General features: G+C 35.7%; 1 protein-coding gene across 1 annotated transcript; it reads right to left on the minus strand.

Annotated features, from left to right (window-relative positions):
• Positions 1–52: 52 nt before the first annotated feature.
• Positions 53–25,213, minus strand: LOC111720001 (F-box only protein 36-like). The gene is made up of 4 exons (XM_031961225.1): positions 25,118–25,213; positions 11,188–11,296; positions 3,925–4,133; positions 53–457 (listed from the first exon to the last, which is right to left on the minus strand). Exons 1-4 carry the CDS (start codon positions 25,211–25,213, stop codon positions 290–292), a joined length of 582 nt encoding a protein of 193 aa, XP_031817085.1. The 3' UTR covers positions 53–289.
• Positions 25,214–26,507: the final 1,294 nt, after the last annotated feature.

Raw genomic sequence — 26,507 nt, forward strand, 5'->3', positions numbered from 1 at the left:
CCTAAGCAAAAATATTTTAATATTTGACATCATAATGTCAAATAATGATCTATGAAGATTGCTATTCCCTCAAATTTAAGTGATGAAATAAATGAAGACATTGAGTGCTTATGTGCTAAGTATTGAAAAAGTTCATTTTTATTTTGGAAACATTTCATATGCAGTATATTGCATGTGCACACACATCTGCGTGTGTATAAATTACATTGCTCAAATTCACTTCGATTACAGTTATAAACATGATACAACTGTGATTCTGGTTGCTGAGTGAAAATTCCTATTTCAATATTTAGAAGAATGCAGTTTGTCTCCTCTGCTTAGGCTGCCTTTGATAGTTGTTATTTTGATGGAAATTTATCAATTTCTTATAAACCATTAGCCCTACTCTCTTTATGTCAAAATCACTTTTGTTTTGCAGTGTTTTAATCTTCTCCCAGAATTCTTCACTGTTACACATCTGAAAAGAAAAAAAAAAAAAAACCAAAAACTAGCATTTGAAAGATAAATGGTTACAATCATTATAAATGTTGTTTTAATGACTCAGTGAAACACATTATCATTAATCTGGTAGAAACTAAATCAACTAAAGTTTTTCCTAATCTTAGAGCAAGCAAACTACCTATGCATCTGGTAGATCTTAGATTTCATTGGTAGAGCAATCTATACCACATAACAAAACTCCCTGTACTACTACAGGTCTTAACTTAAGGCAACTGAAAATTTAAATGACTCACCCAGGATTTTAACAGCTGATATATGTCAGAAGCCAAATCCAAACTTCAGTTTGTCTTGACTTTGATGTTATCCACCTGTCACAAAGCCTCTACCATCTATGACAAAACTTTTTTTTTAATTTATTTATTTTATTATAATAATTTTTTATTGACAGAACCCATGCCAGGGTAATTTTTTACAACATTATCCCTTGCACTCACTTCTGTTCTGATTTTTCCCCTCTCTCCCTCCAGCCCCTCCCGCAGATGGCAAGCAATCCTATATATGTTGAATATGTATGACAAAACTTCTTAAACCATAGGTGGCAACTCCATCTGGGTTGTCTAACTGAGTATAAGGGCTGCAAAAAAATTGGCAACAGTAAAACTTTCTGAATACGATGACTAAAAATTAAACAAAATCAATGTGTAATGAATCTGAGCTGTTTCCCATATTTCAATGAATGATTTTCACTGAAGCCTTAGTTCTGAATACACAATATGCACACTTTGCACTGCACATGCACAAGTACCACCAAAAAAAATTCTGACTCAGATTCTAGATGGAGTTACATAAAAATTTCTCCAGCAAAAAGAGGTTGCAAATGGAAAAAGATTAAGAAGTCCTGATATACAACCAAATCATTTCCAATGGAGCAGTAATGAACTGAACCAGCTACGCCCAGAGAAAGAACTCTGGGAGATGACTAAAACCATTACACTGAATTCCCAATCCCTATATTTTTGCCCACCTGCATTTTTGATTTCCTTCACAAGCTAATTGTACAATATTTCAGAGTCTGATTCTTTTTGTACAGCAAAATAACGGTTTGGTCATGTATACTTATTGTGTATCTAATTTATATTTTAATATATTTAACATCTACTGGTCATCCTGCCATCTGGGGGAGGGGGTGGAGGGTAAGAGGTGAAAAATTGGAACAAGAGGTTTGGCAATTGTTAATGCTGTAAAGTTACCCATGCATATAACCTGTAAATAAAAGGCTATTAAATAAAAATTTTTTTAAAAAGTTCTGATATAGGATATCTATTTCAAATATTTGTGGAATTCTTAAGTAGTCCTTTCTCTCCTCACCCATCTGCTTTTATTTTTTTTTTTTTTAACAACTTTAAGTCAAATAACTAGATGAAGTTTCTGGCATTGTTAAATATATGCAAATACCTGTGAGTAAGTCTGAAACCAAGAAAGTTGAAAGCTGTTTTAACTCTTGTCCATAGTTTTCTAAATTTATTTCTTGTTTCCTTATAAAAATTCTAGATGAAATAATGACTTCTATTTATTTTAACACAATTATATTAATAACACAATATTAAAGATACGTATAAGCCATTATAAGCCAATATAAGCCATTGAAAGAAACCAGTAACATCTACAGTATGGAGGAGGTGGGACTGGATAATAGTTCTTATAAAAAAAGATAGGACCCATTTTGGTGGCTTGTTCCATGTGAGTCAAAAGTGTGACGAGATAGCAACAAAAAAGAGTATGTTCGATTGCCATTAAGAGAAGTGCAGTGTCTAGAATAAGGGAGATGGTAATGCCATAACACTATATACTCACTGACTGATATCTGGCATATAGTTTCTAATTCTAGCAACTATAGTTTTGGAAGGATATTCACAAATTAAGTGAGTACAGAAGAACATGGCTGGAATGATGGGAAGATTAAAGAACATGCTATGTAGAGATTCGTTTTTTAAAAACAAATCAAAAAGTTGGAATGTTAAATCTAACAAAGAGAAACCATGAGAGGACAGAGATAGAAGTCCTCAAGTCTTTAAAGCACTACTGATATAATATGATTTTTGTGGTTTCCTAATTTTAGGGGTGGGGGGGCGGGAGGGAGGCTTCTGTTCTAATAATAAGTCAGGAAATCCTAAATCTTTTGGTTTTGGAGTCTGCCTCAGAGACTTCCTACAAATCCCAATTCATTGATGACTGATAATCTTGTCAGTGGAAGTCAAGTTCCAGATCTACTCCTCAGTTCATTGCTGATTGATCAGTAATAATCAAATTCCGGAGACCACCCCTCAATTCATTGCTGACAGATAATCTGGTCATTGCAGACCAAAAATCTGGAGACTACTCCCTACCCCTACCTTTGGAACATAGAATTAACATGCCAGTAGTAGAACCAGATCCCGGAGACCACTCCTATGAGCCATAGAATCAGCATATCTACGATTGAAAGCTGGATAAATATATTTCCTTGTTTCTGTTTCTCTGCTGAATTCTCTTACAATTCAGTACACTCTGTAATGGCATTACCATTACATAAACTTTGCCCCTTGACTAGGAGATAGGTTCAAGCTTGCAAATTATTTTGAGATATTTCATGACACCAGTCTGGGATCCCAAACTTTTGGGGTCCCTTTCCCATATGATAACAGTTGTTCTGCTTCACGATAGTGTGTGTATTGGAGAGTGGGGGAGAGAGAAAGAAACAAGGAGAGAAAGATAGAGACAGAGAAAGAGAGAGCCATGGATTGAAATGGTAGAAAAATAGATTTCATATAAGGAAAAAAAAAAAAAAACTTGCTAACAATTTGAACTGACCAAACCATTACAGGCATATAATGAATTTCCCTTATTTCTGGAAAAGAAAAAAACAACTCCCCTTTCCAGAAATAAGCATTTATCAGGTACTTATATGAAATGCTAAGTGCTGGAGATACAAATAAAAACAAAAAGTCCCTACTCTCAAAGCAACTTACATTCTAATAGGTGAAGATAAGACATAAAAGAGGGCTGAAGTAGCAAAGTCTAGAGTCAGACAGCTGAGACGGAATTAAAAATGATCTGATGAAATCAGCCCCTGCCTTTAAGAAACTTAAATTCTAAAGAAAAAAGTGCTAAATATATAAATTGTTAAGAATCTGTGGCATTGTTAAATACATGCAAATAAATACCTATAAAACTGAGGAATTTGGAAGCTGAATTAGTTAAATTAGGAATTTATCTCTTAATAAGATACAAGATACATATAAAGTGGCTGGTAACACCAAGATGGCTGGTAACACTCTAGTACCTAGTGGAACCAATTTCTCCAGTGGAGGTCTAGGCCAAAAGATAGAGAGTAGTACAATTATTGTCCTAGTACAACTTTCATTGCATGGAGCTCCTTTAGGTTTCCCAAATGAACTTTTTTTTTTTTTTTTTTTTTTTTAGCTTCAAAATATTTCAACTTACCTTTTGGAATTTTTTGCAGGTTTTTGACAGCTGTCTAATGTCATCCAAATCCAAGAAAGAGAAGATGTGTATGAGTAGATTGTCAGGCATTCGAACTAAAAAATCATAATGCCCGTAACATAAATTCAAAGCATATTCTAGCACATTCTTGCCAAACACCCTTTGCAACTGTTCTGAAAAGCAAAGAGGAAAATTAAGACATATCAAGACTCAAAACACTTTTCCATTACAAAAACAACAACAGTATTATAGGAAGGAGTGGATTACTTCAGGAATTATAGTCTCAAACTGGAACAAGCATAAGAAAAAAAAAACAGGGAAAGCAATAATAAATTGCAGTCTAAGTGATTGGTGCAATTCTCCATTTGTATTAAAGAAAAAGTTGAACAATATTATTTTCATTTAAATGAACTGTTAGAAGGACATTCACAAATGGAAAGGATATAGAAAAGCATGACTGGGATAGTGAAGGGATTGAAGTGTTTGCTTTGGTTTGGTTTGGTTTTAAAAGTCAAAAAGATCCTTCCTCTATTCTCATTTTGATCACAATGGGTGATTACACTTTAGCCTAGTATTTCTAACCCCTCTGGTGAACTCTGCTAGTTCAGTAACAGTTGGGTTACCAGGACCAATATTTATTGGTTTGTTTGTTTATTTCTTAGTTTATTCGTTTGTCTCTTCATTCGTTCATTTATATACATGTGCACACACACTCACACACATACCATTATCTGATGGCTAATCCTCTGGCAATAACTCTTTCTGTACTCAGGCAACAGGGTAAAATACAGAACAATATACTAAGAGTTAAAAGTGCTGGATTCTAGTCCCAACTCTGTGGCTTACTAACTATCACTTCTCAGGTTCCTTATTCACAAAATGAGGAGGTTGGATTAAATCTCTATGGTCCATTTCAATTTTAACTCTAAATTCTATGCTCCCCTAAGTCCTTAGAGAAACAGCATCTGGGGGGCCGGTGTCAAGAAGACCTTTGATCAAACCCTCCCTTTGACATACATCAATTGGCAAGCCAAAGACCTCAATGCTCCCCAACTTACAAAAGACTTGTCCTCCACATCAGGGAAGGGAGTTTAGCATCAGGGGAGAGAGTTTCCCTCTGAAGACTTCCTTATTTTAAAGCAATCACAAGATTAACTAGATAAAAAAAGGAAAGGATCTCTGCTAGCAGTGTTGTGCAGTAGATAAAATATTACTTTACAATTGGGGGACCTAGGTTCAAATCCTGCTTCAGATACCAACCATAAAACTTTGGACAAATCATTTAACCTCCTTCCCTAAGCCTCAATTTCTACAATTGTCAATGATTATGATTCTATGATTTCATCTGCAAAGATACACAAGCCCCAACAGGCTTTCCAAGGCTTTCCAACCTTGCTAGACCAGCTGGAATTGGCTCAAATAGCCTTTGAATATCCTTAGTCACCTCTGCACCAGGAGAGTGAATAAAAACTGCAGCACCAGAGAAAGTTTCATGGACAAGGTAGCATTTCAACTGAGCTTTACTGTAAACCAACAATTCTAAAAAGCAAGAAACATGGAGGAAGTATATTCCAGAGAGGAAGAGTAGTTTGTGTGAATATGCAGATGCTGAAGATGGAATGCTGAGTTTAGGAAACAGAAAATGGTTTAATTTGCTTGGAATGGCATATAAAGTATGTGCTGTTCATGTCATTTGTGTGTGTCCAGGTGAGTTCTCTAAATGGCCCATGGGAGGCTGAAATCTTATTCTGCAAAAAAGACTATGGTTCCTGCCTTGAGGGCAGTAGAACATGCCATGGGACATTATTATTTCATTCGCCTCTGAAAGATATGGATACCAGACTAGAATTTTATCAGTCTCCCTAATTATTGCTATTCTAGGGATGTAATTTTTTTAGGTTTGAAATTAAAGAGGGTTTACATTGTCTGATAACTATTCCTTATATGGGAAGGATAAACCAAACTTAAACCTATAAACCTGATTCTTTTTCATCAGGTGCTGATCACACAAAAGATCATCACAAATAGTGAATATCAATTAAATCCATTTAACCAAGCATATAGCAAACAAAAATTGAAGGAGTTGTACAGATTAGGATATGCCAGAAAATATACAAGAATGAATGAGCTGTCTATATGAGAATCAGATGAAGTCTCAGCTCAACAAAGCAAGAAGCCCAATTTCAGCCTCCATCTCTGGAAATCAGGGATATGTTGAAAAGCCAGCTACTGCTATATGTCTAGGATTTTTAAAGTTTCTTTCTATCTCTGTTTCTATCTCTCCTTGTCTTTGTCTCATTGTCTCCGTCTGTCTTTCTGTCTCTGTTTTTTCCTCTCCATGTGAAGTCATTACCCAAAAGAGTCTGAAATCATGAAATGAAGATTCGCCTCTCCAAAATTTTCCCATCAATTCTATCTTTCCTTTAGTCAAGCTGCACTGTGATGGCATTCTCTCCACCAATGCAAAATCACATTCTACAAATAATACACAACACAGGGCTGCCCCTGTACCATGCATCCCAAATGGAAGTTAGATTACACAGAGTACACAAAGGATAATAAAATAAGATTGGAAAGTTAGGATGGAGTCAGATTATAGAACACATTAGATAACAAGTTGAAGAGTTTGTAGTTTATTCTAAAGGCAATAAGGAGCCACTGAAGATTACTGAGCAGGGAAATGTCATGGTCAGACCCATTCTTTAGGAAAAACATTCATATAATATATAGTGGTTTGAAAACAGAAGACACTTGTGGCAAGGAAGTTAAAGAGGCTGGTGATGAAGACCTAAATTATCACTATTTCAAATGAAGGTTTACATAATTATCATCATCATTATTACTATACATAGAGACACTATAAGATTTATAAAGCATTTTTCTTACAGCTATCTGTAATATAATATCAAGTATTATAATCCCCATTTTACTGACCAGAAAGCTAAGAGTAAGAGAGTTAAGTGATTTGCCTAGGCTGACATTGCTAGTTGTTATATATGTTAGATTATAGTACAGCTATAATCTAAACCTAATCACATTCACTTCAGCTTCATTACTTTTTCTACTCTGTCTCATTCACTTGTCAATATTTAATTTTTTTTAAAGTCCATTTGGTTATAGGTAGTTATTTAAATTTTTTTTTTCAAAATATTATTTGTTGGTTCACCTTCCTCCTACCTCTCTCCCATCAACAGTTAGAAATGCAGATCACTTGAAATAACTGACAACAAAATTAACTGCTAATTTGCATGAAATCTTGGCAAGTTTCCACAGTAACGCTTAATAACCAACTGAATGTGATTTGCTCAGGCACATCAGATGGAAAATGACATCTTTCAAATGAATGAACATGTTCTATTTTATTCTCAAAGCCCATCTTGCTGAGGCAGAATCAAAGTGTAGACCTGAATACTAAAAGCTTTCTATTTCCTTATAAAGAAGCACCAGACGCCTTCAAAATCCAATTACCAATTTTTTAATCTCAAGGTTTCAAAACCACATCACAGTTTGGAATTTTAAGCAGTAATAAGAGGAAGAACTTATATAGCTCTCTATGTTTATAATATCATAGGGAATGGTTTGTTTACTGTCTTGGTGCAAAGATAGCCTATTCTCCTATACAGGTTACACCCCTTAAATGTAAGCTAACAATATTGGATGTGAATCTGATCAAATCACTTAGCCACTTGATGCTCTCAACAACTCATTATAATGAGAAGATGTAGAACATGACCATTGGACCTACAATGATAGAGGGAGTTTCCCTATAGGTAGTCCCCTATGCCAATGAAGGGACAAAATGGTGATCTATAAAGACATGTATGTATATAATGCATATATGTGTTTATATACACATGTGTATATATCTACCATATGCATAAAATATGTATACTCACTTAATAAATGTATATGTATGTGTATTTTTGAGTTTTTATGTATATATCTGTGAACACAAATACATACACAGACATATATGTTGTGTATGGTATTGTTTGTATATGTTTATACACATATACAAAGATATGTATTTTATATGCAAATAAGCACTAAAAAATAAAACAATTAGAAACTAAACAAGACCAAAGTAATACAAAATATATTTGCCTGGAACTATATCCAGCTTAGAAAAACAGCCAATATAACACAAATGATTCTTTAAAGAATAATAGGAAGTTTCTGATAGCCCTTTTTTCACATGGGATACACCACCTTTCCAGCACTAATTGGAGTCTCTGAGACTCTCCTTCCGCCCTCCTTCAGAGTGAGCCTCCATCACAGGTTTGAGGTTTGATTCCAGCAGGAAGCCCATAACCCTGATGGCCAAAACCCAACTCTGATTCAGAGTTCTGTCATTAATAAATTGTGTTATCTCCAATGATCATTTTATTTTTCTGAAATTGTTTCCTCATCTGTAAAATGTGGGGACTGAATAAAATGTCTTCTAAGGTACTTTCTACCTCAAACATTTGGTAATTCTAGGGTTCTGCTCTTATCACTCACTCAACCGCAATTGCTTTCTCCAAGGTTATCAATGATCTCTCTTTAACTGCCACATCTCTTCTTAATCTTTATGGTTCTCTCAACAGCATTTGACCCCCTTAACTACCTCTCCTCTTAAATTCTCTTGCCTCCCTGGGCTTTTATGTCACTTTCTTGGTTTTCCTCCTATCTCTCTGACCTCTTCTTAGTCTCTTTGGCAGTACCATAACTTATATTCTGCTTCCTAACTATGGCTAATACTGTCCTGGCTCTTCTCCTTTGTTCATATTCACTTTTTATCTCATTAACTCTCTCTCCCATGGTTTCAATTAATACTTTAATTCAGAAGTTTCCCAGATCTATCTATCCAGCCCTACTTAATCACCTGAGCTACAGTCTAATGCTAATGGAATGATCCAGCAGTGCTTGACCCTGTTCTGTGTCCTTGTGCCCCCTCCCGCTGTATCTAGTATGGTCTCTGGCACATAGGAGACACTCAATAAATTCTGCTTAATTAACTAATTGATTTGTTAGACCTGCCCAGTGTTCTTGTCTGTCAATGTCTTTTTGAAATATGACTGCAATCAAGGATGTTAGCTATACCATCTATTTCTTTATCCCAGTCATTTATGAAATGGTAAACAGCATGAAGCCAAACACAAATTCCTTGTTCATTCTGTTGGAACCCTCCTTCCATGTTGACATTAAACTATTAAATACTGCTGTAGGTCTGGCTAGTCCACTAGTTCCTAATCCCTTATGGATCATTCCATTAGCATTAGATTGTAGCAAGATGAGAGAAGCAAGGAAGTCAAGAACAGTCATGTAGACTTCTGAACTAGGATAGATGCAAGTCCAAAGGATGCTGCTCCAATAGTCCAGTGGAAAAACAAACATGGCTTTTTTTTTTTTTTTTGCCTCTTTCCTTTTTTTCTTACATGATTGTATGGTAGATCATTTACTCACTTTAAACCTCTCTACTTGTCTCTGGTGGGGGTGGTGGAAATGCACATACACACATGTCCATATATGTGTGTGTCAGTGTACAAGGTAAAAAAAAAAAAAAAAAATATATATATATATATATATAAATTTATATGCTTATATATAAGCATATGTGTATATATAAAATATAGATACCTATATGATTTTTATATACATTCATATATGTAGACCTTTGTCCCAGATATTTACTTTGTTTCTTAAGCAGTGAATGCAATGAAATTGTTATGTATGTATTTTGTTTAGTTCTTACAAATAATAATAAAAAGAGAACAATCTATCTTGTAAAAAAAAAAAAGAAAGAAATATGTGGTTTGGTCAGGACTAACTCTGAGGGTTAGAGAGGTCATTTAGAATGACTGGTGTTGACATACACTGAGGCTTGTAAGACCTAGAAGTAGAAAGATGCTTGATATCAGGGAAAGCAGAGAGGATAGGAAAGGAAGGGGGAAGAAACCCTAAAGGAAAAAAAAAATCTCAAAATAAGTGTTGAGATAAGGAAAATAAGCAAGAGTTTTTTGACTTTCCTTATAGCTAATAGAGGCCATTTGTCATTGGACTTTGAAAAGCAAGTCATGCTCAAAAGAAATGAGAGAAAGTTAATTAGGGAGGAAAAGGCATATTCCTAAAAGGAAGTGAGGTCCTTGATAAGTTCTTTCCCCATGAAGGAAGGAGTCAAAGGTACAAGCATGTTCAATAAGTCTGCTGACTTAGTTTCTGATTAAGATTACCACCAGCCTAACTTCCCAGTACTTGTTTACTGATAGTGGCCCTAATGTTTTGGTATTATCCTTTGTCTCCAGAAAACTGGGATAACTAAGTTATTTCTTTTTTTTTTTTCAATAATAGCTTTTTCTTTTCAAAATACATGTAAAGATAGTTTTCAACATTTATCCTTGCAAAGTCTTGTGTTCTAAATTTTTTTAATTAAGTTAATTTTAAGCCACACGTTTAGGGATTTTGGTCATTTGAGGGGTTGGAGATATGTCTCCATTGGTCTAGAACTCAGAGGGACCACCTGAGAAACAAACAATAAAATTAATCCCACGTAGGAAGAAAGATTCATTTTCCAGCATCCTCTGAAATCCCACCAGGAACAGCCTCCTTGCCTATAGAAAACTAAGTTAACTCAGACCCAAACTGAACTCAAAGAATTAATAGTGAACCAGAATAGCCTTGGGAAGAAAGCAGAGACATGTTAAGGTCTTAGATGTTGTCTATAGCACTGAGAAGTGAGGATAACCTAATATTCTAGGTGGACTTTGAACCTAGGCCTTCCTGGCAAATGGCTAGCTCTCTGGCCATTACACCATCCTACTTCTCTTAATTATGGTAAATAACAGAGGAAGATGGTTCAGTGGGCCTGGAGTCCAGAAGATCTGAATTTAAATCTGGCCTGTGACACTTACTAGCATTACCTGGGCACATTTAACTATGTGGGCCTTAGTCTGCAGGAGTGAAATGGTAAACCACTTTAGTATTTTAAGAAACTTCTACAGACAGTATGATCCATGGGGTCATAATGAGTCAGATGTGATTGAATAACAACAATAAAATAAGCAACATTAAAACAAAGCTGATTGTGATCTTTAGGTGCCCTCCCTTAAAATGATCTTTATATTCTACATGGGATTGATCAGTCAGAACCCAAAGATTTTCTTAGGAGAAAGAAAGTGGCCAAGATCATTCCTGGCCAGCAGGTTGACAGGTTCCTGGCTTGTCAGAGAGATAAACTAGTGCCATTGGTCACAGATTCTAGAACACTGAGCCTCAAATACTTGCTCTGTTGCTGCTCATTCATCACAAATTCTTCATGTAGCCTCCTTGTTTCTCGAGGAAAGGCTACTCTTGGCCCAGTTCGTAAAGTTATGCTCCATGACTTCCAGATAATCTGCCAGAAGAACAAAACCAATTGGAGTTAATGTAGACTGAGGTTTGTAAGACCCAGAAGCAGAAAGATGCTATTAAGCAGGAAGAATAAGAAAGGAAGAGGGAAGAAATCCTAAAGGAAAAAAAATTCTCAAAATAATGTTGAGACATCACAGAATCACACACTCTTAGAAATGCAAAGCACTTCACGAATCATCTCTAGTCAAATCTATTCTCTAATACTTCAGCACATTTGTGATCCTATCTATGTGGTCATCCCTCTATCTGTATTGATCTACCAATCCTTTATTACTCACATTCAAATCTTCCTGTAAGTTCACCTTACTGGTTCTATACAAGGTGGTAGGTGCCTTCTTCGTATTATTTTCACATTGGGAGGATACCATTTGTAGAAATGAATTGTCTGCCTTTTATCCCTAAATCTAAGTGACTAGCTTCCAAGCTCTTCTCTCCATAGTCATTAAATATAGATTTGGAGGTTTAAAAAAAAAAAAGACCTATAGGTACAAAAACATTTATAGCAGTTCTTTTAGAGTAGCAAAAAAATGCGAAATCAAGAGGATGCTGAATTGGGCCATAATTAAACAAGTTGTGGTACGTGATTGTGTTAGAATATTATTGTGCTATAATAAATGATGAGCATGTCACTTTCAGAAAAACCTAGAAAAACTTTCAAAATGAAGTGAGCTGAACCAGGAGAACATTGTACACAGTACTAGCAATACTGTTTGATGATCAACTGTGAATAGCTTAGCTATTCTCACCAATACAATGATCCAAGATAATTCTGAAAGACTCATGATGAAAGATGTTTTCCACCTCCAGAGAAAGCATCTATAGAATAGATAGAATCTGAATACAGATCAAAGCATAGTTCTTAAAAATTTTTTCTTTATTTTCCTTTTTGTTTGTAGTTTTTTCACATGACTAATATAGAAATATGTTTTATCAAACATATGACCCAAAAAGCATAATCCCAAATTGCTCTACAAAATGGTTAAATCAGTTCACAATTCCACCAGCAATACAATAATGTCTTATTTCTCCCACATATCCTCCAAACATTTGTCATTTTCCTTTTCAGACCTATTAGACAATCTAATAGGTATGAAGTTGTACCTCAGAATTGTTTTAATTTGCATTTTTGCTTGCTTTCTCAGTGAGGAAGAAAGGGAGAAGGGGAGAGAGAATTTGGAACTCAAAATTTTAAAAAACAAATGTTAAAAATTTTACATGTAATTGGGAAAAAATTAAATGTTAAAAAGCAACAATATAGACCTGACAGTGTCCTCCCCTACTTAAAAATCATTAATACTCCCTCCTGCCTCTAAAATACAATACAAAATCCTTAGCCAGCATTTAAAACTCTCCACACTGGTTCCCACCCACTTTATGAATCTTATTTACTTGAATTACTACACTTTCCATTCTAACCATACTATATGCTGTAATAAGTATTTCTTGTTCACAACATTCCATTTTCTGTTGCAATTTGCACAGGTCATACTCTATATCTGAAAGCCATTTCTTCTTCATTCATTCACCCATACAACAAGCATTTCTTAAATACTTACTACATATCAGGCCCTTCAAACAACTTACATTCTATGTATCTGTATTTATATCTACCGATAGATATAGATATATACACACACATGTATGTATGTACACATATATATACACACTGTGCATATATGCATGTATATATGTACATACATGCATTCATGAATGTGTATGTGTGCTATGTATTTATGTGACACAAAGTAATTGGGAAGAAGACACACAGCTAGCGATATCAGGAGAAAGGCTTCTTACAAGGGATAATACTTGAGTTGAGTTTCAGAACAGACTAGGACTTCTAAGATGGGAAATGGTGAATTCCAAGCAGGGGGTCAGACTCTGTAAAGGCACAGAGATGGAAAAGGAAACATTATATGCAAGGAATAAATAAACTAGTTTGGTTAAACTATAGCATACATGAAGGCGAGTACTATGTAAGAAACTTATATCCCTCAGAGAGATAAAACTCAAATAAATCTCCATCAGAGAAGAGGGAATTCATGATGAAATGGCATCTTTTTTCCTAAGGAATGTATGATAAAGATCTTTGGTTGAGTGGAGAGAAGAGAGAAGGAAAGGTTTGGAACACCAGCTTTAGTAAGTGTGATGGAGGGTCAATTCTGATTTAAAGAGTCAATTAAGAATAGAACAATTGCCTTGCTACAGTGAGACCCCATTGAAAATTAGATAAATTTCTAGTGATTCAGGCAGCATAGAGTTATTTGTTGGGAGTGAGAAGCAGAGGCTATAGGGGATGGGAGTTTCCAGGGAGGAGAAAGATATGAACATTGCAAAAGGGAAAAATGGTCTAAGGATCCCTGCCTTCCTCCCAAGCAACACTAACTTGAGATCTTTCCTGATTCTGCCCCCTTCCAATACCTGGTTGTTTAGTGTTTCTTGCTCATTTTGAAATTACTTTGTGTGGCTTGGTCTATTCTGTGCATTTACTTGTGTATATCAATCAAAAGAATTTGTTAGATGCTCCCTTTATGCCAGTGGTGATAAGTTCTAGAAGATATTAAGAAATGAAAAAACATAATCCATGCTTTCAAGGATCTTACTCTGCAAGGAATGAAGAGGGACAGGAGAATAACGTGTAAAATCTTTGTACATAAATGACATGTACAATGTAAATAGAAGAAAGTCTAAGTGGTGAAGGTGCTCACTCATGCAGAAAGTAAGATTTTGGACAAATTTTTAAAGAAGTCTGTCTGGGAAGCAAGGAGGTAAAATAAAAGCCCCTTGAGGACAGAGACTTTTTCATTTTTTAATTTTTATATTCCTGGAACCTTTCATAAGTGTCTTGTACATAGGAGATATTTTTTAAATATTTGTTGGATTAAATTGAAAAGAAGCTGAAGTTGGAAAAGTTTAATCTAAATATTGATTCCCTCCCTTCTCACAAATGTGAAATTGAGATACAAAGGAGCCTGGTTTTATTCCTAAGAAACCGGTTTAAATAATTTTGCTTTAATTTTTTTTCAAATCTATCTTTTTTATTTTTTAATTTAAGATTTGTTAATTCTTATTTTATAAGTACTTATTTTCCCCTCCACTCTTTCCACAATTGAACTTTAAAAGAACCTTCGTAACAAATATCTATAGTCCAACAAGACAGATTCCCACATTAGTCATGTCCAAAATTATGTCTTATTCTTCAGGCTAAATAATTTTTAAAGGAAATAGTCACATTACAAATGCTTTATGGGATGATGAGTCAAGTAAATTTAATAAAGGTAGACTATGATAATACTTTGAGGAAAAGCAGTTTATTAACAGTGATGCATATAATTGTTAACCAAGAGGGTCAGATTGACCATCTCAGTAATACCACTGACCCAAAGAAGGAGAGGATTCTTTTTGTTGATGTACAACAAAGAAGGGATCTTAGTTAGTATAGAAAATAGGTCATAGATTGTGGGGTTGGAGCAGGAACATTACTATTGGCTATACTAAGAAAGGTAGGTTGTCATTTTGGTGAGGCTAATTGTACTCCTCTCTAAAAATTAAGGAATGTTAACTGTTTGGGACTTATCTGCAATTTGTAGTCTTGGTTAATGATTACAACTACCAGATTTGCTGTCTCCTTAAAAAGAGATTAAAAATTCCCTAATTATAAAAAAGACAAAACTGACAACATATCTTTTGGGGATGGTAAAAAGTTAACTTGCAAAGCTTAATAAACAGCTATACAAGAAATATCACAGGAAATACCTGTGTGAGAGATAATAACTTTTCTTTTAAACTATCTTTAAGCTAACTCAGAAGAAAAGCTAAATTCCTGAGCCCAACTCAAGGACATAGGAAAGTGGCTTTAGATAGATGCAGACTCAATTATAAAATTCAATAAAGATTATGATGATGGAGTAACAGAAACTCACTTGAACCCTCCCAAATTCGCTTCCAAACAACTTTAAAATAATAAATCAAATTCTTGAGCAGCAGAACCAAAAAATGGTTGAGGTGAAATAATTTCCAGCCCAAAAAAACTTAGGAGGTTGGCAGGAAAGTTGAAAGAGAGTATGCACAGTCATGGAGATGGCTACAGCTTTGGGAGTTCTCAGCACACAGACAGTAAGGAGGTCAAACATGTGAACATAAGGAGATTACAATGGGGAACCCTTTGTCGATACTGGGTTCAGGAACATTAGCATACTGGCACTTCTAAGGAAAAAGAATTAGATCTAGAGGAGTGGAAATTAGTAGGAGAGTAACTATATAAATACTACAATGATAATAGACCTGACTCAATTCGAAAGAAACACTTTATACATATAACTTAATAACACTGGCTTTAGGAAATTATATAAATTATAGAATAAAGAAAAAGAAGAAAGAGCAAGAGAGGGAAGATCCAGACAAACTAGGTGAAAAGGGGGAAGAATCAGATAAGAATGGAGTTAAGTACAATTCTGAGTAGGGTGCTTCACAGCAGAAGCCATTAGGGCATTCCCCATCTCATGACTCTTCCCCCTCAATTAACCCTTCATGGGTGGAGGGAGAAGGAGAAGGGGGAGAGGCAGTAACATGAAGCCAGCCTATGAAGCAGCCTAAGATTAAAAAAAAGCACTGGTTAAGACTAAGAAAGAGGGACAGGATGTATCTGATTTTATAAATGCATACTCTGTGATTGAAGAGCTTTACTCTTCAGGTCAACAAAGGAGAAGATACACTCCTTTTGATCTGGAAAAAATTAAGGATTTGAAAAAGGGTTGCACTCTTTATGGGACTACATCATCTTATGTTAAGCTGTTACTCGAGAATTTGGCTTATGAAATCTTAACCCCTAGTGATTGGAAATCCATAGCAAGGACATGTTTAGAACCTGGACAAAACTTATTGTGGCTTTTGGAATATGGTGAACTTTGCAGAGTACAAGCCCAATGAAATAGGCAAACTGGAGTTCACATACAAATCACTTTTGACCAACTAGCAGGTGAAGGTCAGTATGCAGACAATTCAGCACAAATTAATTACCCCATAGCAGCATATGAGCAAATTGCTACTGCTGCAATCAAAGCTTGGGGTTTCCTTCCAGGGAAAGATCAAGGGGAAGCCTTGACAAAAATAGAGCAAGGTCCCAATGAACCTTTTGCTGATTTTGTGGGACGTTTGAAAACAATTGTCACAAGAACCATGAAGAAAATGCAGCTACAAGAATTATGATAAGACAGTTGGCTAAGGAAAATGCCAATGAGGTTTGCAGAAGAATTATATGGGGACTACATAAAAATGCTCCTTTAGAGGAGATCATAAGATGCTGTGCCACAGTGGGCACAAATGCTTCTTATACCCAGACTATGATGAACATGGAAAGACAGGGTCCCTCTTGGCAAGGGACTTCTAGAGAGACTCATCAATGCTTTCAGTGTGGAAAAATAAGACATCTTAGAGCTCAGTGTAGATATGGAGATAAAGTGAGAAGACAAGGTAAGAGAAGACCTAAAACTCTATGTCCAAAATGTAACCAAGGTATCCACTGAGCCTCAGAATGTAGATTGACCTAGGGAAATGAGAGGCAGAGCCCAGATCCAAGATATCAAACAAAAGACAGATGGAGCATGATGGCAGCAGAGGTTATACTGTTAAAAGTTCAGAACTCTGATGTGATCAATCAGCAAAATGCAATCAGATGGGAGAAAGAGATTACATGATCAGTCAGCAGAAAAGCAATCAGATAGCAGAAAGGGATTACAATTGGGGACAATACAGGCTTTTTTAACCCAACAGAAGGGCAGTGTCCAGTGTGAGCAGCTCCAATGTAATTGCCAGATGATGAGGAGAGATCTAGAAAGTGGCAAATAGAAGGGACTAGATAGGTTAACTACTTGGGAGAAAGGGTTTGCTTGTATTCCTACAAATGGAGAAGGAAACAGGTAGGTGCCAATGAGCACCTGGAGAGAGACAGAAAAAAAGAGAAAAACCTCAAAACAAAGGAGAAGCTCTAAGAAACCCTAATAGTGGGAAGTTGCTGGTTTTGTGTGGGAGAAGCATATTGTAGGTTAGGGAGAAAGTAAGTATAATAATGGCCAGAAGTAGGGAAGAATTTAATAAATAGTTAATTACTTTTATTTGGAATTGCACCAAAATTTTTGGTTCCTAAGACCAATGGATGACTATTATCCTTTAAAAGTGAGAAAGCCATGGGGTTTAATCATGGGATCAAGAGTTAGCAGTTCTTGTAACTTTCTTGGGCATATAAGGAGGTTTAAACTCCTAATTTTAGATTCACAATCTAATGTTTTAGTTAAACTATATTTTCAATATGTAATACCAAGAATGAATTTGGGGCAAATGGAAATAAGTAGGGGGAGAAGGTGTAGGGCTATTAATATGTGTTCTTGGGTAAAAGTTGGTTTGATAGGGTGTATGTGGTGTGTAAATTTGCCTCGTTGGGAGGTAATTAGTATATGTAATGAGTAGAGGGCTGTGATGACTGTGTTAATACCTAATAGGATGAGTGAAAAGTTAGATCAGGAGAATGAAGTTGTAATTACTATGAGTTCTCCTAGAAGGTTAATGGTGGGAGGTTGGGCTAGGTTAGCGAGACTTGCTAATAGTCATCAGGCACATATTAGTGGAAGAATTATTTGGAGACCTCGAGTTAGGATAAGGGTTCGGCTGTGGATGCGTTTGTAGTTTGTATTGGCTAGACAAAAAAGTATTGAGGAGGTGAGTCCATGGGCGACTATTAGTACAGTGGCACCTATGAAGCCCATAGGGGATTGTATGAGGGCTGCAATGATTACTAATCCTATATGGCTGACAGAGGAGTATGCAATGAGTGATTTGAAGTCTGTTTGTCGTAGGCAATATAATTATGCCTCAAAGAGATAGGATTATGAATGGGTAAATGACACTAAAAGAGCATGGCTGATAATGAGACTGTTACAGAACCTCAAAACCCACAGGAATCATTGAATTTCCTGAGATAAAAAATTGTGGATAAGACTGTTTGCAGAACTTCAAAACCCACAGGAATCATTGGATTCACTGAGATGAAAAATTGTTGATAAGATTGTTGCAAAACTTCAAAACCAGCAGGAATCATTGGATTCCCTGATACATGATGAAATTATTGCAGGACTTCAAAACTTGCAGGAATCATTGGATTTTCTACACACATGAAGTAATGGACAATAGACTCCTTTTGGACTATTTCTAGGACTTATGCTCATGTATAATTCCTCATGTTGATTCATGTTATTTGTCACATCACTACTAGGCTATGTTATTATGTGCTTATGTAATTTATGTATTTATGTGTAATACCTCCCATATTGATGGATTTATGTACACCTGTTTCAAGTGAGCCCCTTCAGAAACCGGCTACTCTGATTTGATTTCCCATTTCCTTTGGTATTTTCATTTCCCTTCCTGAGACTTCAGGGAAGGTGTGATTATCTCTCTCTTTTTTTTTTTGGGGGGGGGGGGGGGGGGGGAGTGGCGGTTCTCACCTCTTTGAAAAGTCAGGGAGAGTGACAACCTTATGTTCTAAAATAAATCAATAATTTGATCTTAAGAATGGGTATTTCTAGCCTTGGGATTATCCTGTGAATTTTGAATTCAATAGTTTTACCAACTGCCCAAAGGGAGAATTCCTTAACAACCACAAGGAAGATCCTAAAGCTTGGAGACTTACAAACATGCCATGGCTAGAGAAAGCTGGACCTTGCCACACTCTTCCTCTACCACTCTCCTGCCCACCCCTCTCATACTACTATGCTCCGTGCAGAACCAAGAGGAATAATAAATATATGTTCAGCCATTCTACAAAGTGGCATTACTTCTGGGGCAGTATTATAAGTGTAATGGGCTATTGGAATGATTTAGTTATAATAGGGGGCTTGGCCAATGAGAATACAGTCCTTAAAGTATGCCCAATAAGATCTGCTTGGTAGCAGTCCATTTGGCAGAAGGATCCTCTTCAAATCAGAGTCTATGTAAGCATTTTCTGCTTGTTTCCTATGAAATACCTCAGTTTCCCTGCCTCGGTTTCCCTAAATTATAAAATCTCAGTTTCCCTAAATTATTATGCTATACTCTGAATAAAATATTATGGCCATCTCCCCCTTTTCTTGTTCCATTGGGACTGAGATAATTGGGGCCTCAAAGCTCTGGTCACTCTCACATTCCAGTGAGTCATAAAACTCCAGATGGCTATCTGAAATACCTGGTTATCTCCTGCCTCAGATTTCTGTCTCCTGCTTGACCACCTTCTTGATCCCCAACCTGTCAGAATTAAAAAGTTATGGTCCTTTCCTGGAATTTCCACTCACCCAGTGTCCTGATCCCCCCTTGCCTTTGTTTCCCTGATAGCTGGAGCTCTATAAAAGTCCTTGGAATTACTTGCTGGGAGCTGGATGCTTTGAGACAAGAGTCCCATTCAGCCAGCTAGTTTTAGCTAGCCCAAATTCTTCACTATTAAAATATTAAAAGTCTTGCCTCAGTTTCTCTAGCATTACACCTATAGACACCACATACTGATAAACAGGCTTTTTTATTGCCTGATGAGCCAGAACTGAGTATACAAATAAAAGACCTGAGCCAATAAGATTCCTCTTTTTTTTTAGTGACATGGAAGAAATATTGTGAACCTTTAAGTAAAGAGAGAAGTATCTGTCTCCCATTCTGTAGCTATGAACTTATGCCTGTGTTTCTTTTGTACCTGTTATGCCTATTCTTTCCTGTTCTTAGGTGAATGAATATCCAAGATGGAATGGACCAGATTATGACCTGATAATGAGCTTGTAAACTTCAAAAGGGCAGAAGAGCCCACAGAGATAGGAGTCCATAATGGAGTCTGCTGGTGGCCACAGTAATTTGAGCTTAATGAGGACCCAAAACTGAGGAGCGATCTGCCAGACTGAGCCAGTCTAGCAGTAAATTAGTCTGTACTGCTGCAGTACTGAAACATCCAGTACTGAAAGCAAAGGAGTAATTCATCTATGGACTGACTATGCAATTCCTAGAAGTGACCTTGGTTGGGACAATGGTTATTGTCATCACTTTAAAAGTAATAACATCCTCTTTAGAGAATGAGGTGCTGGAGAAGAATGTGTTTTCTTCTTCTATCTCCTCCTTCTTTTCTTTCTTCTTCTTCTTTCTTCTTTCTTTTTCTTCTTCTTTCTTCTTCTTCTTTTTCTTCTTCTTTTTCTTCTTCTTTCTACTTTTCCTTCTTTCTTCTTCTTTCTTCTTCAGCAGTTGGGGTTAAGTGACTTGCCCAGGGTCACACAGCTAGTAAGTGTTAAGTGTCTGACACCAGATTTGAACTCAGGTGTTTCTGACTTCAGGGCTGGTGTGCCATCTAGCTGTCCAGTGTGCTTTCTTCTTTATGTGGTTTTTCTTCTTTAATTCTTATTTGACCATATCATCTATTTTTTTCTCAATATTATTTTATTTTTTCCAAATATATGTAAAGAAAGATAGTTTTCAACATTCATTTTTGTATGGTCTTTGTGTTCCACATTTTTCTTCCTTCCTCTCTTATCTCCCCCTTCTGCAAGACAGCAAGCAATTTGACATGTTAAATATATACCATCCTTTTAAATATATTTCCATATTTGTCATATTGTGCAAGAAAAATGAAACCAAAAGGGGAAATACCACGAGAAAGAAAAAACAAACAAACAACAACACAGTGAAAATACTAGACTCTAATGCATATCCAGTCTCCATAGTTCTCTCTCTCTGGATCCTGGTGGCATTTTCCAACCCAAACCTATTGGAAGTGCCTTGAATCATCACATTGTTGAAAAAAGCCAAGTCCATCACAATTGATTATCACGTAATCTTCTTGTTACTGTGTCCATTGTTCTCTTGGTTCTGCTCACTTCACTCAGCATCAGATCATGTATGACAATATTATTTTCATAAGCATTCCTTTGTAAAAACTAAATTGATTTTAGTCAATAGGCTATTCCCTAATTGAAGAAATCACTGGTCAAATAATATTGGGGTTGTCATTACTGGTTAGATCAGAAGTTCTAAAAATTTTTGGTCACCCCAAATTATTTAGGGCCCGTAAAAGAGCTTTTATTTCTGTGGGTTATAGCTACTGAACTTTAGAAAATTAGAAATTAAAAAATTTCAGCATTATTAAGAAAATTGTTTTAATCTTATAAACGTCCTGAAAAGTTCCTTGGGATAAGGTCCCCAAACTACACTTTGGGAACTTCTGGGTTATATGTTGTGGAGAAGATTTCTAAGCAATTAATATCTGGAGAAATACACCAGACAGGAACTCAAACACCCCCAAACTCTTTAGAGTTACTACTAAGATCTGAGTAGGGGAAAACAATAAGTAGGAATTGGGGACTCATACTACCTATGCTAGTGAAAGTATGGAGAGTGAACCGGGAACCTAAATACTTCAGGGTTCCTATGTTTGTTTAGGCATGTCTGTAAGTTCTTTGTGTCTTATTAATTTTCTGTGGTGGAAGGAATAAAGGACTGTGTCTCATACCTGATACCTCATTATACACTGAGTACCTTTGTGAGAAAGAGCCTTGTTACCCATTTCTGGGGAAACCTTCTACACAAACTATACCTTAGCTTTGTTTCAGAAGAGGTTTCCCTGAAATTTTACCCAAGAGTGGGGGTAGATTACAAGAGAAAACATGACTTCTCATTCCTGCCCCTGGGCCTGAGTCCAGAATCCTTTCTAACCCTCAGGCCACTGTAATACTGTGTTTTGGGTAAATATAGATTTTCAGATATCAAGGTTGCTTAGAGTGGGGGGAAAAAAACAACATGCAGAATATGTGCCATTTCAATGGATATAAGTCTGAGAACCAATAGATCTGAGCCCTGCTTCCATTTCTGCCATGAACTGTGAGACCCTGAACCAGTCATCTCCCCTCTGTATTGTCCTCATTTTTGACATTAAAATAAACTTTGAAAAGAAAATGCCATCTGCATCCAGAAAAAGAACTATGGAGATTGAATGTAAATCAACACATGCTATGTTCACTTCTTTTTTTCTCCTCTTTTTTCTCGCTCATGGCTTTTTCTTTTGCTCTGATTTTTCTGTCCCATCATGATTCATAAAGCAATGTGTATTAAAAATAAATAAATATATTCCTAAAGTAGCACAGAAAGATAATGAGTCATAGTTAATAACTCCTAGGAACTATAAACACGTACTCCTTCTGTAAAAATCTGTCACTTTTAAGTAATAAGTTATTAGGGAACCACAACTTTTTAAGGTTACTAATAATTTTATTTGGTGTCCAGTTTTCTAGATAAGGGATTAAATGTCTTGAAAACTATCTCAGCTCCAGCCTTCAAAACTTTATTTTCTAGAACCTTAAGCAAAGAACAGGAACTGAATCTGTTATTTTATTGATATAAGAAATTCCCAGATGAAGAAACTTTCTCCATTAATGTAGGCCTTATATTCTTAGAGTTTCCAAGAGCACTTAGAAACTCAGTGATCTGTCACACAGATCACATAGCTGATACCTTAAGAGCAAATCTTGAACTCAGGTCTTTCAGGCTCCAACATTAATACCACTACAAAGGTTTTGTTTTTTGTTTTTTTGTTTTTTTTTCCCAGAACTTACTGTTGCTGAGTCTTGGAGTATATACTCAGGAATACCTCTGATACTACTTTCAGGAGAGACAAAGCCCAAAACATTCTTCTCTCCAAGAGCTTCCTCTGTACTTACTCTCATTTCTGGGCTTTGGAAGCAGTAATTAAGACACCATCATATTCCCACCTCTATCTACACAAACCGAACCATCTCTTTTAATTCAATTCATCTGGGGAGTATGGGGATGATACTGACCAAAAATGTTTGAAAAACAGTACTTTGGTGTTTATACTAAGTAATACTTTTAAGTATAACTTTTTTTTAAAAAGTTAGACTATGGGAGTTCACTTGTCCATTGCCTCTCAGAACCATCTTTTCCATGAAAATAGTGTTTTGTGGGGAGTAATTCCCAGGCCACCTCACAATTTTTAAAAATATAAACACATTTACGATGAAAAATTCAATAGTAAGAAAAATGCATAGTACTTCAGATCTTTTTTTGTGTTAAAAAGATGTTATATACCCAGGACCAATCTGTGTGTATAATCACCATCAATGATGTTGTTTTTTATGGGCAAATTCATAGCATCACATAGGATCATAGATTTGGACTGGAAGAGATCTTAGAAACCATGAAGTCTGACTCCCTCATCTTACAAGTGAGAAAACTTGAGTCATGGAGAAATCACTCAATCATTTAGCCAATAGATTTTTGAAGTAGGTTTGAAAACAGGTCTTTCTGACTCCAAGCCCAGTGACCTATCCATTATATCATGTTGCTTTTAAATTCTGGATGTCAGGAACATATGTCCACTCCAACTTAGGCAACAGTCCCCACCCTTACCCTGGGTAGATACCCAGTAAATGTCACCCAGTAAAAAAAAAAAATGATAGTTCTAAGAATCCTTATTGCTCACTAGTTTCTAAGAGGGGCATCCTTCTAACTCAGCATGATATGAACCCACTATTTCTATGTATAGAGTAGTTACACATTAGGTGTTCACAAAAGGAGAGTGTTTTTTGTAAATAATCTATAAGTGGCTTGAAAGAATAAATTTGTCCCCATTTTTTTTCTCATCCTTTCCATCGCTATCTGAACACTTAACTTTCCTCTAGGGAAGATAAAACATAGAAATATAAAGGTTCAAACTGGGAGTGGAAGTGGGAGAAGAGGCCCTCTAGTAGATGTCAAAATTCTCATTAATACATAAATGAGACCTAAGCCTTTTTCAAATAATATTGTGCCATTGCAAACAGGAATGCACAAGGGCATGGAGCAACCAATCTCAGAAATAAAATATTGAGCAGGCAAAGATAAGTTGAGATATAGTTCACTGAAATAAAGAGGAAAAAAAAAACAGAAGGAAGATCATAAGGAAGAACATATAGATCATAAGGTCAGGTAACCAGTACAATTTTGAATATTACAGGTTGATTTTATTATATATTTAAAAAGAAAAGAAGGCTGGACATAAGGAAGACCTGCCCTTATTAGTATTAGTATTTATAAAAAGCTTTACTTTCTTTGTAAAAACAAAAACAAAACTTTTTTTAAAAAAGGTTTACAAAATGTTTTAAATAAATTATCTCAGAGGACACTAACAGCATTTCCTTGAGATAGATACTATTATTATCACCATTTTAAAGATGGAAAAAAAAAAAAACTTAAGTGATTTATCCAGGATCACACAGATAGTAAACAACAAAAGCAGAATTTGAACTAGATATTCATGATTCTAAAACCAGTATTCTAGTGCTGTCTAGGTTTCATTATACCGTTTTCTTTTCTACTATATTTGCAAATACTTGGTCTATTTCATTAAGTTCAGAATCAGAATTTAAATTTCATTTTTTAAAAAAAAGCAATCAGGATTAAATGACTTGCCCAGGGTCACACGATTAGTAAAGGTTTAAGGATGGATTTAAATGCAAGTCCTCCTGGTTCCAGTGCCTATGCTAATATCCACTGTGCCATCGAGGTGCCCCAAAGTTTCAAATAAAAAAAAAAAACATCTGATTCTTTGGAAGGAATACAGAGATCACCAATCCACTGAAGCATTTATAGAATGCTTCTATAATTGAATGGCTATGAATAAAATGTTAGTTATCTCACTATTGGATAATATGTTGATCTTCATTTACCAAAGTTCTGCCAGTTAAAAATGTCTCACAAATATAGTGAAAAGTCAAAACTAAAATATGTTGCCCTCCTTTAAAAATCATTTTACCTCAGTTTTTGTGATGGTAAAAAGATGGAAATCCTTGCTAGGAGGAGGAGCCTGGCTGTAGGTTTCATATAGAATGTCCAAGAGAAGCGAAGTCATGATCGATAGGAGAGAATTCTATGTTGAAGCCTGTAATAGGCATTCAGATTGTTTCTATCGAATGCTTTCTGTGTTCTGAATGGCACATGCTCAGTTTCCTCCTCTACTTACCCAAAAAAGTTTGTTACCTTGGTTCCTGTGGCTGCCTCCTTGGTGAAAAGCACCTTCTGCCACTCCTGTTTGCAGGGAACAATGTAAATGCTACTTGAAAAGGGACTGAGACCCATTCAGTCAACAGCGAACAAAAGAAACCGAACTACCCAGTCAAGTCTTCAGGCATGAACAATTGCCAACAGGAAAGGCCTAGCCTCTCTTTATTCAGACCAGCACTTTCAATTTATATTTATAAGAAGATGAAAGAATAAGGGTCAGGAGAAGTACAGTAAATGTTCAGCAATGATGAGTGAATGAATAGATGGGAAGGATGTCTTTATTTCTGTTGGCAAACTTGGTATACTTACTTAGTGAATAGCTTCTGAGAAGCTCTGAGATATTTACTGAGCTTAGGAAAGTGATACATTTCCCCATCTTCCTAATGGAAGCATTTTCCTTTTAAGAGGTCAAAGGAGATTTGCATTACCTTGAAGTTATGTGCCACCAGAATATATTACTACAATGAGGACTATATTTTTCTTTTCTTTCTTTTTTTTTTTTTGCTTTTTGCTGAGTCAACTGGGGTTAAGTGACTTGCCTAGGGTCACACTATATTTTCAAAATAGTCCTTTTTTAAAAATAAATTTTTATTGATATCTTTTTTTTGGTAACCTATATTTCCTAATATCCTCCTCCTATCTACTTCTCCCAAAGAGTCATTCTTCATAAGAATTTTTTAAAAAGATAAAAAAACAACAATTTATCAAAACTATTATTTAAAAGTCTGACATTTTATATAGTTTTTCAAAGTCACATCTCACAATTCTGCAAAGAGGGTGGACACAATGGTAGCCTATTTTCATTTGTCTTGGGATCTGCAATAAGAATACACTGTATTACAACAAGGCAAATGAAAAGATTGTGAAAAGGAAATCAAATTCTAAGTAACTGAAAAAACCACTTCCATTATATTAGAAAATATATAAATGCATGATGGATCCATGATTTTGTAGATATTTGCATCTATGGATGTTCACTGGATGTTTTCATTACTGACAAATAGGCTTTTCATGACATTCATATAGAAGTCTGTTTGTTTCTGACTAAAAATTGCCTATAAAAGGAAAAAGAAAAAAGGAGGTGAAGTAGGTCCACTCAATATTTTGGAGATCTTTCTCACCCTCTCCAGAAATCAAGAAGA

This window comes from Sarcophilus harrisii, chromosome 3 (assembly GCF_902635505.1).
Source record: "Sarcophilus harrisii chromosome 3, mSarHar1.11, whole genome shotgun sequence".
NCBI lineage: Eukaryota > Metazoa > Chordata > Mammalia > Dasyuromorphia > Dasyuridae > Sarcophilus > Sarcophilus harrisii.

Excerpts from the sequence above, each read along its gene's own strand:
- LOC111720001 (XM_031961225.1), bottom strand. The coding sequence starts at position 25,213 with ATGACTTCGCTTCTCTTGGACATTCTATATGAAACCTACAGCCAGGCT. Across the intron at positions 4,134-11,187 it reads GATGAATGAGCAGCAACAGA|TCTTGATATGTCTTAATTTT; the intron begins GCAAGTATTTGA and ends AAGTGTTTTGAG. Across the intron at positions 458-3,924 it reads CCTGCAAAAAATTCCAAAAG|ATGTGTAACAGTGAAGAATT; the intron begins GTAAGTTGAAAT and ends TTTTCTTTTCAG.